The sequence below is a fragment of the Dendropsophus ebraccatus genome, chromosome 1, assembly GCF_027789765.1.
Source record: "Dendropsophus ebraccatus isolate aDenEbr1 chromosome 1, aDenEbr1.pat, whole genome shotgun sequence".
Taxonomy (NCBI): domain Eukaryota; kingdom Metazoa; phylum Chordata; class Amphibia; order Anura; family Hylidae; genus Dendropsophus; species Dendropsophus ebraccatus.
This window is the reverse complement of record NC_091454.1, coordinates 59,752,559-59,771,744: the sequence shown is the minus strand read 5'-3', so window position 1 is coordinate 59,771,744 and position 19,186 is coordinate 59,752,559. Positions and strand designations below refer to the sequence as shown.

At 40.4% G+C, this 19,186-nt stretch overlaps 1 protein-coding gene across 3 annotated transcripts in view; it reads left to right on the top strand.

Moving 5' to 3' along the window:
• AFF4 (ALF transcription elongation factor 4) overlaps window positions 1-18,767 on the top strand; it is a 76,926-nt gene extending 58,159 nt beyond the window's left edge. For all 3 annotated transcript variants that reach the window (XM_069971656.1, XM_069971647.1, XM_069971637.1), the window contains 11 exons: window positions 1,244-2,155; window positions 6,395-6,477; window positions 9,552-9,777; window positions 10,218-10,306; window positions 11,382-11,445; window positions 12,658-12,794; window positions 13,507-13,578; window positions 13,850-13,943; window positions 14,138-14,181; window positions 14,647-14,867; window positions 14,964-18,767. In XM_069971656.1, coding sequence (XP_069827757.1) covers window positions 1,244-2,155; window positions 6,395-6,477; window positions 9,552-9,777; window positions 10,218-10,306; window positions 11,382-11,445; window positions 12,658-12,794; window positions 13,507-13,578; window positions 13,850-13,943; window positions 14,138-14,181; window positions 14,647-14,867; window positions 14,964-15,091 — 2,070 coding nt within the window. In that variant the 3' untranslated portion in view covers window positions 15,092-18,767. The remainder of the gene's footprint in view (window positions 1-1,243; window positions 2,156-6,394; window positions 6,478-9,551; window positions 9,778-10,217; window positions 10,307-11,381; window positions 11,446-12,657; window positions 12,795-13,506; window positions 13,579-13,849; window positions 13,944-14,137; window positions 14,182-14,646; window positions 14,868-14,963) is intronic.
• Window positions 18,768-19,186: the final 419 nt, after the last annotated feature.

The following is a 19,186-nucleotide window of genomic DNA, read 5'->3' as shown; positions in this document are numbered from 1 at the left end:
CGTGTTGAAAAATCATTGGCTGCCAACTGCACATCACTACATGTTATAGGTAATGCACGGCAGACGGTTGATGATACTGTGAGGAAAAATAGTTTATATTTGTGTATCAGGGCTCAGCCAATCACTGCCCGCAGGGCTGTCCTGTCTCAGCCTGTCACTGAAGAGACGGCGGCTTCAAGAAACAGAAAATGCGATGTGAAGGCTACAGTACATTGGGGCACCCTCAACACATAAGTATAAACTTTATTGTTTTTTGTGTGAAAGCAAGGGCTGCACGGACATCGCTAAATACGTCACTGCAGCCCTTGCCTCACGATTTTCAAGCTGTGTAATAGCCTCAGTAAGTGAGCGCCAATCTAGTAGATCGGCGTTTGTTTATTCAGCAAATCAGGCTGTGTAATACGGCCTTTACGGTCAGTAGCAATCTGTTCAATCTTATCTTACCCTGCCCCAACATATACATTTTCCTTGCAGCCCCCTTCAGCTAATAAACAGACATTAGGAACCATTTTAGCCATATACTTTTACTATAGTGTTTTCACCTTGGCTTTGAAAGAAAAATACATACTATTTGAATAGGAAGTCCAACTAGTCATTGACAGGTCAGAGGTGGTATCTGGGGTCTACTTAAAGGTGCTAACTTATCTTTAGTAGATGTAGACTCACATTTCTTTTGTTCACCTCATACACGTAAACATTTAGGTGAAGTGCAGGGAAGTAAGCCACTTACCAACAGATATTTTGGGTGCTTGCCTCCCAGAAAAGAACGGTCATTTTGTTAGGTGAGAGTCAGGCGGCCTCTATACACATTAGAGAGTTGGCTGATCCTGTTGAAATCAGTGGGGATGGATAACTTTTCACTTAAGTCTATGGGGACATTTAAACTTCCTGAGCATAAATATGGCTTTGGCCTTTAGTCTAATAGATCAGTCTGTATGTCTGTCATCTTTCACACTTATTGCCTGTAATGTATTTAAATGTGGACTTGTTTTTTGTAGTTACTACAAGATTTGCATTTTCTAGAGAATCTTTTGAATGGATTTACTGCTAAAAGTATTTGCATAATGTGTTAACACCACAGGGATCTTTCTTTTTTTTACTCTGGTTTGTATGTCTTATTGTTTAATGTTGATCTAAAGTTTCATTGTAAGGAGCAATCTTTGTGTTTTTTGTTTCTCTTTATTGCTAATGTCACTGTCAGTTCTATTTCTTGCTGACAGCCTTCTGTTTCTTTCCTTCAAAGCCTGAGCCTCCACCATCAAATAAATGGCAGCTGGACAATTGGCTGAATAAAGTCAATCCACATAAAGTGTCTCCTGCATCTTCAGTTGAGAGTAATATTCCATCATCACAAGGATACAAAAAGGAGCAAGAGCAGGTATCGGGAGCAAATTACGCAGAACCTAGTGGGCCTAAGGAGTCCAATAACTCCACCCCAGTGAGAGACTCCAAGGCTGCCCAGAAAGGATCAGAGGGTAGTCGTGGGAGGCAGAAGTCTCCAGCTCAGAGTGAAAGTACATCTCAGAGGAGAAACGTTGGGAAAAAACAACCAAAAAAACTTGAAAAGACAACTGTAGAAGCCCCAAGACGGGAACTCAAAATTGAAAGTGTAACAACAGCCGAAACAACCACCAACCTGCCTGCAAATCGCCATAAAGCAGCCACAAAAGGTTCCAGAAAACCTAGTATTAAAAAAGAACCCAAGTCATCGCCTCGGCCTGCGGCAGAAAGGAAAAAGTACAACAAAAGCTCAAGTAAACCCTCCCAAAAATCTAAGGAGTTTATTGACACGGATACCTCATCTTCTGACTCTGATGAAATTGAAAGCCTTCCTCCTTCCTCCCAAACCCCTAAATATTCTGAGAGCAATAGGACTCCCCCAGCTAAACCCTCCGTTGAGGAGGATGATACCATTTTTCGGCAACGATTGTTCTCTCCTATGGAAGAGAAAGAGCTTCTTTCCCCCTTAAGTGAGCCTGAGGACAGATACCCACTTATTGTTAAAATTGAATTGAGCCTGTTATCACGGATACCAGGGAGGCCTTTTAAAGAGACTGAACCACCCAAGGTTGAAAAAATTGCACCAGAGAAACATCCAAAAGAAACTCAAAAACAGACAGAAAAACCTTCTAGCAAGGGAAAAAGGAAACACAAGGTTAGTCCTTTTAAAAGGAAAAAATATATTGTTAAAGGTCTTGCTGTGTTCTTTCCCCATTTCAGAATGGACTATCAGTTTAGTTTTGATAGTTGTCTAAACACTTTTGTCAGTGTTCATCATCATGTTTTTTCCTTGTATTTGTCTTCATGTTAAAGGGGGGTTATCCAGGATTGGAAAAAGTACTTTCTTGCAAAAACAGCAACACCCCCGTCCTCAGATTGTGTGCGGTATTGCTATAGGAAACACTACAGCAACCAACTGCAAAATATTTTATGCTGCGTAGTGATGAAGTTGTCAACAATGTCAACATTTGGAGTACTAAAACTTTTGGGAGATGTTTGGAAAATTATGCATAACCAAAGCTGTCATTTTATTTTTTTTTGCCTGAAGGTATAGATGTACATAGCCACACTTCTTTCTAATAATTTGCCTGAGCAGTGAGGCAAGAAGTAAATTTGACTTCAGGTGGAGGGTGGTGTTTTCTGCCTGGCTGTTACTGTTTCCTTTATGCTACCTTTCAGTCATATGCAGGTCACAGGACTCTGCTTAGGTACATACATCTAGAACACGATAGCAGGATGAGGCAGGTAACCTAAAGGGCATCTATTTCCACCATAGTACAAACAAATCGTGTGCTATGGTGTGATAGCTGCTGGGATCATGAATACATTGGCACTTTTGGTATTTTAGTCTGTATGGTAAGCAGGTGTATGTGCCCTGTCTTGCTTAGTCTTATCCAAGTGACACTGAGACTTGCTTTTTCTTTTACGGTACAGTGGCCCTGATTTATAATTTTGGCCCTGTAGTTTTCTGATGCAGTGTGCACTAAATATTAGTCCACAAGTGCACCAATAAATAGTCTATTGCCATCTTCCCTGTTATTTTATGTCTACACACAGGAAAATGGGGCAGAAGCACAACATTTTTGTGTAGATTTCCCACAAATTGTGTGTAATTAAATGTATATCATGTTGGAAATATAATTTAACCCCTTTCCCACTATTATATGTATGATATGGACAATGCCTTTATAGGTTTGCAGAGGTTAATTTATAATAAAGACAAAATTGGCTACCACATAGGGCCGTGTCCTCCAGGGGGCCAAGGGTTGGAGGCCAACTGCTCCTTTAGTTCCTCATTAGGTCCCGGGCAAACAAGCACTTGTTTGACCTGTGTAGGCCGCAAGCAGCATCAGCCTACACTGAGAGCCACCCATGAGCTCTGCCCTATGTGGTTGCAATGATGTTCTTCATCGGCACCTACACTTTGGGGAGGACAAAGCCAGCTCAGCTTCTCTGTACTGGAGATCTGTGTGGGAGAGCGTCAGTTAAAGAGAACCAATCACCTAAATGTAACTGTCCCTATTATGAAAGTATATCTCTCCCTAAGTCTATTCATGAAGATACAGACTGCATTTGCAGTCTGTATCTTTATACTTTACCTGATCCTCTGTTCCCTGGCTGTTCCGGCGGCGGCGCCATCTTGATGACGTCACGCTGGAACAGCCAGGGAACAGAGAATCGGGTAAAGTATAAAGATACAGACTGCAAAGGCAGTCTGTATCTTCATAGATAGACTTCATGAAGATACAGACTGTATTTGCAGTCTGTATCTTTATACTTTACCTATCCTCTGCTTCAGTGCCGCACGGCCGGGCGCCGCCATCTTGATTACGGGCCTTGCGTTCCACCGCTGGAAAGCAAGTGACGTAATCAAGATGGCGGCGCCGGCCTTGCTCCACCGAAGAAGAGGATAGGTAAAGTATAAAGATACAGACTGCAGAGGCAGTCTGTATCTTCATAAATAGATTAGAGAAGAGGGACTAGAAAATACACAGTGATCTTGCGCTGTATAGCGCGAGATCACTGTGTATTAACGGAACGGCGGGCAAAGGATCATGGGAACCTTTCCTGCCTCTCTGCATGACGGGAGTTTCCTGTCTCGCGCCGGCTCTTTTGAAAAGAGCCGGCTCGAGACAGGAAAGTAAAAAGTGAATAATTAAAAAAAGTGGCAATAAAAGTAATTATATTTACAAATGTCAATAAAATGATGATTTTCATCTAATTAGGGAATAAAAATTTTTTAACTTTCGTCCATGATTGGTTCTCTTTAAGGGGTAATCAAGGCTAACAAAAGCATAGCCACTTTGTTCCGGAAATTGCATGACCCTTGTCTCCAGTTTCACTTAGGAAAGCACCATGATTTTCTAATCTTGGATAACCCCTTTAAGAAAACTAGGTCTTAAGTGATGCCTTAAGTGAAATTAAACAAATTTAAAATGTACACATTTTACAAATGCTTGTACTGTTTGAGAGATATATGCTTATCCTTCTGCCTGCATTGTTTTCACTACCTTGCTGTTCTTGTTTATGCCCACTCACTATGGTGAGCCAGGCATGCTTTCGTCCACTACAATCTCCAGGAAGTACTGGCAGTTGGTCTTCCCTGAGCCTACAAGCAAGGGGGACTATGGGAAAGTTTGTTCACTGTCACATGGCAGGGTTACAGTTTAAAAGTTTAAGTCCTTCCTTTATATTTGCCATTTCTTTTGAATCCACTTTTACCTTTGGCTTAAAGTGACACTGTCACCCCCTTTGTGCATTCTGACATCTCTACACAGGTGTAAAGGGTAAATTTTAGCGCTTTTCATACGTAATTTTATATCATACTTCATGGTGTTTGTTCAAGTAAAAAGTGATCTTTTATCATCTGCAGATTGTGTTAAGTGGGTGGGGCCTCGTGGCATTAGCACCACTTAGCCCCGCCCACAACACCACTGTTGGCCCCACCCCCTTGATGCCCATTGGTGGGCCTAGACCTTTAGGCCAGCATGTTCCAATGGCTGACGAGGGGGTGGGGCCAACGGTTGTGTTGTGGGCAGGGCTCAGTGGCGCTAATGCCGCGAGGCCTCACCCACTTAACACAATCTGTAGTTGATAAAAGATCACTTTTTACTTGAACAAGCACCATAACGTATGATATAAAATAAGGCATGAAAACCGCTAAATTTACCCTTTACACCTGTGTAGAGGGGGTGACAGTGTCACTTTAAAGGCGTTATCCAGCGCTACAAAAATATGGCCACTTTCCCCCCAACTGTTGTCTCCAGTTCAGGTGCAGTTTGCAATTAAGCTCCATTTACTTCAATGGAACTGAGTTTCAAAACCCTACCCAAACTGGAGACAACAGTAGGGGGAAAGTGGCTATGTTTTTGTAGCACTGGATAACCCCTTTAAAGGGGTTATCCAGTGCTACAAGAACATGGCCACCTTCTTTCAGAGACAATACGACTCTTGTCTCCAGTTCAGGTGCGGTTTGCAATTAAGCTCCATTCACTTCAATGGGAGTGAGCAGAAAAACCTCACCCAAGCTGGAGACAAGAGTGGGGCTGTCTCTGGAAGAAAGTGGCCATGTTTTTGTAGCGCTGGATAACCCCTTTAAGAACTGCTGAAAAAAAAAAACAACAACTTCATTATGTTGTGACCGCAAATAAAAAAATGCTCAGAAGTTGTGCAGGGAACGTGGGCGTAAGCACCTCAAAATGTTTGGGTGTAATATGGCTTGCCAGTAACCCGGACCCTTAATACGTACGGGTCTGTGGGGTCATTATTTTGTCCGCATTTGTTGACAGAAGTGGATGTGTGAAAGGGGCCTTACTGTTTTTTTTTTTTTTTTTTTTAATATATATTTTCTGAATTGTAATTTTAACCTTTTTGTGCATTATGAGGTTGCCATTTTGCCTTATCTGTTTTAACAGCATTTAGCGACTTTTTGAAGAGCCCATTCCACAGACCTGCCATTGTCTTGTATTAATGCTATCTATTTACTGGTGTCACCTGTCACTGTAATTCTGTACAGATCACTTTACAGCAACCTCCTATTATCAGCGGAGACAGAACATTAAGTTTCAGATTAGTTTTAGACCCAGCGGTGAGATTGAAAACTGCAAGATTTCAGGATAATTTTACAATATAGGCAGTATAATGGGGGGATCTAAAATTTCTTAAATATATTGAATACTAAAACTTTATACAGTTGGTCAGGTGGTGTAATGTGAACATTGCAACTTTTTACTGAAGAGCAATTTCTGCGCACAATATGCTGTACCCAGTTTGTGCCACCATAAACAGTTCAGCTTGACCCCTCATTTCCATGCTTTAACAAGTTGAACAGTGGAAAATCCATGCTACTGTAATTATATTTAGCCTTTTGGTTATTTTTTTTTTTTTCTTTCAGAACGATGATGATGTTAAAGGCAATGAGAGCAAGAAACAGAAACTGGAGGAGAAGTCATCAAGCCACAAGACATCCAGCAGAGAGTGAGTTTACCAATAGTTTGCCTGTGCCATGCTCGTGCATGTGGGCAAACCTTTACTTTTTTTTTAAGGATATTCTTTTATATAGAGCCTGGCTCCAATTGAAAGTATTTGCTATAAAAATTTCCAATATGTAGTAATTTAATAGGTATACAGGACAGTAAAATAGTTTTTAAATCTTATAGCAGAAAGTTATGCAAATCTGTAAATTGTTTCTTTAAGGGTGCCTTCACACCTACCGACTCGCAGCGTTAATAACGCTGCGAGTCGGCTAGGTCCTGGCAAATCACTGTCATTACATACACGCAGCGGTCTGAACGACTGCTGTGTGTATGTAAATCTGCCGGCCGCTTAACCACTTCTGATGCCGGCCGGCCGCCTCCCGCTCCGTATACATTAACTCCTCGCTCCACGGGGTCCCTGCGGCAGGGCAACACACTGGCCGGGTGCGAGAGCAGGACGCCGGGACCCCGTGGAGCAAGGAGGTATGTATACAGAGCAGAGCGGGAGGCGGCAGGCATCAGAAGGGGTTAAGCGTCCGGCAGATTTACATACACACAGCAGTCATTCAGACCGCTGCGTGTATGTAATGACAGTGATTTGCCAGGACCTAGCCGACTCGCAGCGTTATTAACGCTGCGAGTCGGTAGGTGTGAAGGCACCCTAAAGCGTAACTGTCATTTCAGGGTCAATTTTCTGAAAACATTAAATATCAACAGTACAAGCGATTTTAAGAAACTCTGGAATAGGTTTTATGTACTCAAAGAGTTTCCTTCTGTACTGAAAAAGCAATCTCCCAGCCTCCCCCCTCACATCAAATAAAGCAGGATTTCTGTCTCCATTATGTGGCTATGGAGAGGGGAGGGGCTGTTAGGAGTGACTGAGCACGGAGGATTTCTGCAAAGCACAACACCCTGCAATCTTCTCTCAGTAAGTTCATAGATAAGCACTGACCTCTCTGACACTGAATTTAGCATTTTAGCTGCCCAGAGAGTCTAGAAACAGCTGACATTCATGTCACCTCTTCCTGCTCACTCCTCTCCCTCAGCCCCTCCCCCCTTCGTAGGCTTACAATGGAGAGAGCGGAGCCTGTCTTCACTGGCTTCTCTGTAATGAAGACGTGTTTGCCTGATAATGCACAGATAAGAAGTCAGGGGGGGAGGCTGGGAGATTGCTTCTTGAGTACAGAAGGAGGATTTTTTGGCTGATAAAACCTATTACAGAGTTTCTTAAAATCGCTTATACTACTGATTTCTGCAATAAAAAAAAAACATGACAGTTACTCTTTAACCTCTTAAGGACATAGGACGTATGCGTACGTCATATGTCCTCACTTGCACTTCAAAGCGGGGCCGCGCGGCGGCCCCGCTTTGAAGTGTCGCGATCCCGGGTGCCGCGAGTAGCCCGGGACCGCTGCTATTAGCGGGCACGGTCTGATCGCCGTGCCCGCTAATTAGCTAATCGGAGGCAGCTGTCAAAGTTGATAGCTGCCTCCGATTACCGGAGGCAACGTTTCCCTGGGGTCTAGTGGGGGAGATCGCTCCTCCGGGACCTTGTCCCGGAGGAGCGATCTCCGTTACTGATGCCGGCCGGGGACGCGTCCAAGATGGCGCCGTCCTCGGCTCGGCACTTGTTCGTTTTCGGCTGCAGCAGCCGAAAGCAAACGAGTGCCGATCTCATGGATCTCTGCAGCATATCTATGCTGCAGAGATCTCAATGAGAGATCCAAGTGTATATACTAGAAGTCCCCCAGGGGGCCTTCTAGTATATGTGTAAAAAAAAAAAATAAAGTGTTGTTAATAGTAAAAAGCCCCCTCCCCTAATAAAAGTCTGAATCACCCCCCTTTTCCCAGGTTTTAAATAAAAGTAAACAAATAAATAAATAAACATGTTTGCTATCGCCGCGTGCGTAATCGCCCGAACTATTAATTAATCACATTCCTGATCTCGTACGGTAAACGGCGTCAGCGCAAAAAAAATCCCAAAGTGCAAAATTGCGCATTTTTGGTCGCATCAAATCCAGAAAAAATGTAATATAAAGCGATCAAAAAGTCGTATATGCGTAATCAAGGTACCGATAGAAAGAACGCATCATGGCGCAAAAAATGACACCTCGCACAGCCCCATAGACCAAAGGATAAAAGCGATATAAGCCTGGGAATGGAGCGATTTTAAGGAACGTATATTGGTTAACAACGGTTTGAATTTTTTACAGGCCATCGGATACAATATAAGTTATACATGTTATATATCGTTTTAATCGTAACGACTTGAGGAACATGCATAACAAGTCAGTTTTACCCCAGGGCGAATGGCGTAAAAACACATTTCCCCCAAATAAAAGAAATGCGTATTTTTTTTCAATTTCACCACACTTTGAATTTTTTTCTGGTTTCGCAGTGTACTTTATGCAAAAATTCAGCCTGTAATTGCAAAGTACAATTAGTGACGCAAAAAATAAGGGGTCATGTGGGTTTCTAGGTGGAAAAATGCAAGTGCTATGACCTTTTAAACACAAGGAGAAAAAACCGAAAACGTAAAAACGAAAATGGGCCATGTCCTTAAAGGGTTAAAAAAAAAAAAAAGAAAAATTAAAAAGTACTTCCAGGACTTATCAGCTGCTGTATACCCTGGAGGAAGTCTAGTCTAATCCAACATAGTGCTTCCTGCTGCCACCTTTGTCTGTGTTGAGAACTGTCCGGATGAGAGGTTTGGAATACACGCATGAATATGTGAAGTAGTAGGGCTATGACCTACAGTTTAACATCATTTATCCTGATCCAGCACTAGAAGTTATAGAAGGATGAACGGTTTCTCTATGAATCAGGGTGAGAACTAGGAACTGATATGAGAGGCTCACTAGTAAGGGTGCACAATATGACAATATATCCATAGGAGAACAAAAGCATTTTTCTATGTTCTGGATGCACAGACTGCTGGATGAAAGGTGCCATGTGTCTCCTTGACCTAACAGTTGTCTACCAGTCAGCAGTTTGGAACCTCTATTGCAGCTGACAGACTTTAAAGTTAATATTGTTTTTAAGTTTTTATTGGTTTTTTTTTTTTCCCTTCATCAGATCGACTAAACAGAATCCAGTAAAAGAAAAAGATCCCCTTCCCTCTCCTGCTCCACCTGCACTACAGAAAGATTCAAAGACTGAGCGGAAGAGAACAGTTAGTCAGTCATCATCCCTAAAGTCAGGAAGCAGTGGCAGCACTAAAGATAGCAGCACCAAAAGTAATTCCTCTGCCAAGCAACGGAAGACTGAAGGGAAGTCCTCTAACACTACAAAGGAACCCAAGGTAAGCAAGACAAGTAGTCATCTGTCTGTGTTAACTTATCTTTATTTGGGTGCAGTTCAGCTAGATTAATGGGGTTTGGGGACATTTAGAAACCACCATCAAAATGAGTTTCATACCCTTTACATCCAAAAACCTCCACGCAGATTTTTGCTGTATACATAAGTAGAATGCTACTTTTTTTGTAGATTCATTGTGGAAAAGCCAGGGTTTTACCCCATGTAATCACAATGGGCGGTATCCTCGTCCAGATCTGTAGCAGTGCTAATGTGCAGCACAACTAGATTGAAAAGACAAAGGATCCATCTGTGAATGATAGATTTTAATGTGACATGTGAACATACCATAAATAATGCATTTTATCTATAGTAAGTGGGGGTTGAAGGTGTTATTTGGGGTGATGGGTATATCTTGTCTAATAGTTAAAAATATTCACTTTCTAGGAGAAAGCCTCAAGTAATCCTACTGCTGTTGCCTTTATACCACCAATTGATAACAAATCCAGAAGAGCAAAGCTGACATTTGAGGACAGGTAATGTGCAACATACAATATTTTTAGCATTGTGTACATTGTAAGTTGGATGAATTAATATATCAGCATAACACTGTATTTTGTGTGTGTGTGTGGGGGGGTCATCATGTAATGTGTATAAGGTAGCTACAGGAAAACATTGACTTGGGTGATTTAAATCATGTATAGTTTTAGATCGGATACAGCTGAAATTTTTAGCAATTTTTGCCTGGTAGATTGAAAGGAGTCATTACAAAGTACAATTGTTCAAGAGAAAACAAGCCCTTGCATGGCCCTGTAGGCTGAAAAAGAAAATTGTCGTTGTCCTTAAGGGGTAAAAACTTTATCCATACATGAGACTGATGGTATTTCCTAGAAAGAGGCCAAAACATTCCATCCTCAGTGGCACATGACCTCAGGGACCTTGTTGATATAGACGAAGTAAACTGTAGTGTCCTGAGGCTGTGATGACACATTACTTTTTTTTTTTCTTTTCCCAAATTGTCACATTTTTGCTGTGATGTTTGAAACTCACTGTGAGGCTATCTTCACACACCGTTCAAATAACGGCCATTGTTACATGAATAATGGCTGCTGTTTGTCAGTAAATGAAGGCCGTCCAAAAAAAATCTGTCATTTGGTGAGTGTGTGAGCATAGCTTTAAAGGGAGTCTTTCAGCTGCAATTCATGTTCTAAACTGCTTTTAGATATCTATTAGGGAGACACATGTAAGGGGTCATGCACACGTCCGTAGAATTCTGAATTCGCGGATGGTGTTCTGCAGATGGACCTGGCAGCTCCCAGCATCATGATCAATTATGATGTCAGGAGCTCCTAAGCAGTTTAAAAGTTCTCTGTAGTGTACTGACACAGCTGTGTATAAAATTTACAGTATATAGAATTTAAAATATGAATTTGGAAGCTGCAGCAATATATTTGAAACTACTAGAGAAAAAGTTTAAACACATGGGCCCCTATCGATGAATAAGTGTTCATATATTCTAATGATATACAATTTAATTTTTATATCTGTTATAAATATATTATATGTTAGATTATTTTTGTAAAGCTCTAATGTTTTATTTTCCGTTTCCAGGAATCATTCAGCTGACCATTATTTGCAAGAAGCAAAGAAGCTCAAGCACAATGCTGATGCTTTGGTAATTATTGCTTTTGTATACCGTGTTTCCCCGAAAATAAGTCCTTCTCCTACAATAACACTTCCAACTAGCCCAAAATAAGGCACCCCCCAAAAGTAACGCCAATCGACGCAGCCAAGGAGAGCGCAAACCACTCCCCAGCTGCTCGCTAATTCTGATAGTTTACTCTCATTATAGCAGGGATAGGGAACCTTTGGCTGTCCAGCTGTTGCAAACCTACAATTCCTATCATGCATAATGGGAATTGCATTATTGCAGCAGCTGGAGGGACGAAGGTTCCCCATCCCTACATTAGTGTTTGAGGCTTAAGTTTTGGTTTAAGCAGACAGCCAGGGAGTGGATGGTGGTGCTGCTGCTGGCGTGCTCTTCCAAGTTGTATCTTCGTATTGCAGCGGTTCTAAGCAGTGAGACTGATCAATAACTTTTGATGTGTCAAATTATAATGAGAGGTACTCCTTTTATGTAATGTCTTAATTTAACAGTTGGTTAATATATTCAGGTAATGAGATTAAAGGAGTTTTCTAACATATTTTTTTTCATTAACACTTCATGACCACAATATGTCTTTTGTTTGCCGGGCAAAAGTATTCCGGCACTGGTATTCTGTGCAATACCATGGAAGCTTAGCAGTTGCATGACAGTAGGGCCCCTGGTCTAACCACTTGGAGCAGAGAATTTCACCTTTTGATACTGTGGTCAAATTGTGTTTGTGACATTTAGGTGGTTTCTGGGTGTCTGTCACCCCACTGGCACTGGGGGGGGGGGGGGGGGGGACACAATCTCTGAGATGCAAATGGGTTTCCAATATAGCAGAGGCCTGATCAAGGCCCACAAGTATGCCATGTTATTTGCACCTACTGGACAGTGCCTCCAGCAGGGCAGGCTAGTTTCCCTATTGGCATTCTTTTGACAGGATAAAATACTGCTTTTTTTTACAATCCATGATAAAAACAAACATTACAAACTATAGTTTTTATTATGGTTTATATAAAATAATTCGTAACATTCGTAACATTCTGAACTAAAAAATTTTCCTGTAAAAGTGTGGCCACTTTCAAATGACATTTTGTAACATACAATATAACCATTTATGCACATAATAATGGTCTAGTCACTTATTGAAAATTTACCCTAAAATAAATGGCTTCTTCTGATTATCCAGCTGTGCTCCTCATAGAACACAAGGCTCTAACAAATGATTTCTTTCTGTAGTCTGACAGATTTGAGAAAGCAGTATACTACCTTGATGCCGTGGTTTCCTTCATAGAGTGTGGAAATGCATTGGAGAAAAGCGTGCAAGAGTCAAAATCCCCCTTTCCTATGTACTCTGAGACTGTGGAGCTTATTAAGTAAGTGCTGGACTTTAATCTCTCTTCTGGTCACGAATTCCATACTTCCCCCACTGGAACCTGGATTTAAAGGGGTTGTCCAGGATTAGAAAACACAGCTGCTTTCTTTTAAAAAAAAGCTCCACGCCTGTCCTTAGGTTGTGCGTGGCATTAGCATTTTGCTCCATTCACTTCAATCGAACTGTGCTGCAATAACACAAACTGAGGGGTGGTGCAGTTTTTGGAAGAATAAATAAATGTTTTTCGAATCCTTGATAACCCCTTTTAATGTAGGGTTAAATGTGTTGCAGTGTAAAAGGCTTAAGCAGCTGGGCGCACAATAATTAACTTGCTGGTTTCATTCATGATTGGCCATCTATCTAATGTGTGCCATGTTTATAGCTGTTTTTTACCTTTCCACTTCTGATTTTCTCTCTTTAAGTTCATCTGGTCTGTTTACGACATTTAGCTTATTGTATTCTTTAAAGCATACCTGTCATTATGTAGCCTTTCTTGTACGGCATGCAGTCCCTCCTGCTAAAAGATCGTTTAAGAGCTTGTGGATGTATCCATGGTTAACCGATCTACTGCATTGCTGATTTGCGGAAAAACTGTATGACAGGTACTCTTTAAGACTCGGTGGATGTACTTCCATGTCAAAAGTGCTGATACCATGTAAACATATTGATTTCTGTATAAATGATTAATTGGTATATCTTTCTTTACTCTTTAGGTATACTATGAAACTGAAAAGTTCTTCAGCACCAGACGCTACAGCAGCTGATAAAAGACTGGGTGTTCTTTGGTAGGTACAGAAAATATTTTGTATCTTGAAGGTTGTAAATTGTGCAATTGTGTAATTTTGAACATATATTTTATAAAACATTAGCTGCTTGTTTCCTCTTTACTTAGCTTCACTCCTACCAGCCACTCATACCCCAGAATAAAGTTTGTGTGTTAATACTTGAGACTTGTGCTTTCACTGGATCTCCTTATGGTCATGTATACAACCCTTGCAGACGTATGTTAGAATCGATAAACATTTGATAGTGTATGCTTGTGTTCTGTCTTTATAGTCTCCGATGTCAGTCCCTCCTGTACTTGAGATTGTTTAAACTGAAGAAAGAGAGTGCCCTGAAGTATTCCAAAACCTTAACTGAGCACCTAAAAGTAAGTAAGACTAGTATCTGAGGACAGCACGACACCCCCTAAATTTTTAATCCATACAATACATTAGGCACATGGACATTTTTGGCATTGAGAAAAAAGATATTAAATATTGAATATGATTTTTCATCAGGGAGATGGCCAGTGATAGGGCCTATTGCACAAACTGTATACTAAATGTTATTTTACCCTTACAGAATTCTTACAGTAATTCACAAGCTCCATCGCCAGGAATGGGAAGGTATAAAAAGTCTCACTTTAATTCCAGACTATATTGAGTTTTAGGATATATTTCATTCTATCTATCTATCTATCTATCTATCTATATATATATATATATATATATATATATATATATATATATATATATATATATATATATATATATATATATATATAAATATAATCATAAAATAAGCATTTTGGTTCATTGGCAATAGTCTGTATCTGCTATGCTTTAGAATTTTTTTATGCTCCATTATGTCTTAAAGTCAAGATTTTGTATTTATGATTTATTTAAGACTAGTTTAAAATGTTTATTTAATAATATATGCATGGAATATATTATATAAAATATATTGTTGGATAGGAATGCAGTCAGTATAAGGTCTTTATATGTGCATGTGCCCTACATGTGATAAATTCTTATCCTCAGATAGCACTTGACGTTGCCTATAATAATTTGTATCTTTCTCTCATTACACAGTAAGTCTGTCAGTATGCCCTCTCCAGTGTCTCCAAAGCTGTCCCCTGGTAGTTCCAACAGCTATACCTCCAATGTGTCTAGTTCAACGGGTGGTGCGTCATCAGTAACTATTCCACAGAGAATTCATCAGATGGCTGCCAGCTACGTCCAAGTCACATCCAATTTTCTTTATGCCACTGAAATTTGGGACCAAGCTGAACAACTCTGTAAAGAGCAAAGTGGTATGTTGTTCTGCTGAACCCACAGATGTGCACTTGATTTGATTTAGTTTAATTTCTGAAACCTTGTTTTGGTTTTGTCTCCCCCTTCCCCTTTAGATTTTTTTACAGAACTGGATAAAGTAATGGGCCCCTTGATCTTTAACTCAAGCACCATGACAGAACTGGTACGCTATACCCGTCAAGGCCTGCATTGGTTGCGCTTAGATGCCGGTTTGAAACATTAAGGACCCAAGTTATGGGATCGGAAATCTTTTTCTCGCTGCCTCTAATTTTCTCCACAACACTGTGTCCTGCTTAGAAGGAAGACTGCCATAACTTACTGTCTGGCTGACGCTGAAGACAAACGGCTCTGCACAACTTTGTTTCAGCCATATCCATTTAACACTTTCCTGGTTGTCTTGCTGAGACATGCTGAAGCTTCACTTTTTTTATTTAAGGAAAAAAAAAACTTATTTAAACTATTTTTCATTGCATTATGAATGTTATTTTTTTTCCCATTATTTTGCGAAGGAATCAATATTCCTGATATCATGCACGATAACTTTTTAAATCCTATTTATTTTATAAAGCTTATTGCAAATGTAAAAACTACAGGGAGGCAAGCTCCTTCCCTCGTCTATGGTCAAACCTTTTTTCAGTGTAGGGGGTCTTTGTGCCCCCGCCTGTAGTCAGTAGTATGTTCAACAGACCACAAATCTACATTTTCTGATTGTCGTGGCTTGTCGCAGGGTTGAACAGAGTAAGTGTTTGACATCTTAAATCCGGTCTTTCAGCAGTGAAAGGGGGTTGTGCAGTTTTTATTATATTACCTATCAAATTAGCCTTCCAAGTACTTTATATGATACGACATATGCATTTCTTGTTTTTAATGGTTTGTGGGCTTTGTTACTTTGTACTGTCTTACCTGTGTTAGAGAAGAGAATAAGCAGCAGTGCATTTTAGTGTAGCGATAGGTACTTTTTCATACATACAGCAGCTGTGAAAGGATCATGTTTATCACAGAAAAAAACAGAACTGAGCACGCACATCAGATATAAGAGCTCACATAAGCAAGAGAAATTTTATAGACTATATATATAAATAAATGAAAATATAGAAGTATTATTGACTGGGTGAAGAGGGACTGTTCAGAGAAGCTCTAGACCACATGAGAGAACAATATTTAACAATCAGTAGGATACATAGCTTGTATGAAATACAATCTTCAGATTGGGTAAACAGGGTATGATTTATTTTACAGATGGAATAACATTAACCATGACAGGCCTTTTAGTATTGATTCAGTTGTTTTCCCTAGTATTGTTCCTTGCAGAGTATAGGATATTAAAGTGTTGAGATATACAGAACTGTAGCTGGTTTTCAGCCGATGGCAGGGAAACACATTGTGTTATGTGAAGCAAGGCTTCTCTGTTTTTAGCCCATAAAATGGGATTCTTTTAGATTTTAACATGGAGGTCTTTAAGTCCTTCATGGTAAAATGAAGTTGCAAAATCTAATAGCCCTGGTGCCAAGGAATTTTCTAATTTGATGATTATTAATGTCCCAATTGTTTTTATATTAAATTGGAGCAAGGATGTTCTACATTTTATGACACGGGCGCATAATTCTTGCTGTGTACAGTGTTCTGCTTTTCAGAAGGGAAACCTTTTCTTGAAGGCTTGTGGAGTATCTCCCAGTAAATATCAGTGGCAGTGCTGAATTCTGCACAAATACTTCACTTTATACCTGAAAATTAAACATATATGGGTCTCACAGAAAGCACTCTTATGTAGACTGTTTAGCATGAAATAATTTAGAGATCCAGTTTATTTATTGAATGAATTTGTCATAGCCAGTTTTATGTAGATTGCTTTTAAAGAGGTACAGGTTCAGAAAGTTATGTATACAAATTAGACTAACACATTGTTTCTTCATTGGTAGCCGTGCATCAGATATGGCACTGTTTTGGGCTTTGTCAGCCATCTTGACCTGGGTGCTGCTGGTACAGTGCAGTAGAATTCAAACCAGTTGCCATGCTTTATCACCTTTATCACTTGGCTTTGTTTCAATCTTTCAGGGCAGTCGTAAGCTGATCATAAAATTAATAAATCAGTAATGGGTGGCAGTAGTCTTATGACACACCGTGGGATTTTTTTTTTCAATAGATGCCAGATATTTACAGATTAAGGCTATGCTCCAATTGGGAACATATCGGCGGAAGGCAGCCATCTGGTTATATAGATGACTGCTAATCATGATCTTAGTGGCCGTCTATAAAACAAGACAGCTGCCTTCTCCCAATATATTCTCGAAGTTGGAACATAGCCTAATTCTATCTCATGGCACAATTTAATGACATACCATAACTGCTTCATTTATTACACCTATGTTCCTCACACATAACTTTCCCAGTTTTTAGATCATACAAATTATCTTTGAACAGTGTTACAAGTGCACCTTTTACTGCAGGAAGTTAAAGAATGCTGAGGGCAATTCGGTATTTTATAGTGGCACCATCTCTCCTCTGTCATCCTCATGTGCAGCCCTGTAGCCTACATTTCACACTAGGCTGCTGTCTTTGTCTGAGGCAGAGGCGATCGTATTATCACATTGCACTTGCTCTGCCATGCGTCTGATCTAAGGGAAACAAGTGATAGAGCTTAGCCACAGGTAACAGAAAACTCCCCTGACTCATGTCCACAGAATCTTTTTTTGTGTGTGCGACCTGTTGATCATAGGTAGGGGACAGGAGAGAACAGTGTGGGGCCATGTTCACACAACGTAAGTTTCGCAGTAATCACAGCCTTTGTTGCAACGGCCTTGATTAGTACGGAACTTATGTTGTGCTGAAGGCTGAGGGAATACCGGCCGGACTGTATACACATAGTATACAATCTAGCCAGGATCCCTAGTGGTGCCATGAGAAACAGGCATGTCAATTTTCTGTGGCAGCTTTTCACTGAATAGCGGTCGCAGATAACCCTGTGGGTTCACACAATGGAGCGTCCAGCTCCGGCCGCACACTTCATTGTGTGCAGTGGGGAGTTCTGATGCGCGCTCATGCTGATGCGCCCACATCAGAACTCAGCGGCGCTAAACACGGTTGATACGCTGTGCACAGAATAGCTTGGCAGTGTTAGGAGAGTTTTATGTTTGAAGCTAATCATGATGGAAGTTCAGCCAGTATAACTGCGCTCCTGGTTCTTTCCCTTGTTATCCTTAGGCAGGGAAGAAATGATCTCTTCAGCTGTACTGGCACAGCAAGGGTGGAACTTGGTAGGGAAGAGAAGTATCTGATCATGTAATACTGTAGTTCACAGGAAGGCCTACATATCTGAGGGACTGGTGTCAGACTGGCATGTCACAACTGCTATAATGAAAGGGCTCATTAATTGGGTTAGATGAATATTTTATGTACAACATTACTAGTGATGGAGTGCTACTTTAACTTGGTTGAACCTTACTGTCGTAGAAAGAATATAGCCTGCACATTTAATCTAAAATCTGCTCCACTAAGTGATAGTTATGAAGCCTGAAAAAGGGGTTGTCTGAGAATAGAAAAAAGGGTGTGCTCACCCCCCACTGCATCAGTGCTGGTAATAGTTATACATTGCTGCTTGTCTCGCCTCTGTATTGCAGTACCAAATAGCCCTTTTTAGGTTTGTGGCACTCTGTAGAAAAACAAAAGCAAGCTTGGTTCTTATACCCAAAAACACTTTGGAGAGTGGCAGCCTGTTGCCATTGATGTTTAGCATGATTGTCACTTTCCTCCTTCGCACTAAAGGAGGAGTAGACATATAAAATAACTTGTAGGCCTTTTCTAGGACGAAAGGTATGGATTTTGGTGGCTTAGTGCAAAGCATCATGGCCCCAAATTTACAGGCCACAAAATGCAATTTAGAGTGAGCCTTGTTGTTGATATATATATATATATATATATATATATATATATATATATATATATATATATATATAAATATTATATTGCATGGAGTCTCAATTAATCCCAGATGCCACAGTCTTGTCATTATGCAGGCTTTTGGCTCATAATATATTTGGTTTCCTACTTTTACTTTTTTTCCCCAGCATTGTACATTTTTTGGCAGTTTCATAGGGAATAAATATGTATTGTATAAAATGGTACAGTCATCTGGAGGGCAGCACTTAGTCTCCTTCAGGTCATGGGGCATATGTAGCATTCTCTGGAATAACATCTACAAAATGTCATGTTTGTAAATGCACCCTATTATGTAGTACATGATGTTTGGTTGCTGATTATAGCAGGGAGTATCATGTGGATACAAAGACTGTATTGCTTATGTCTGTTTCTATACATGTGT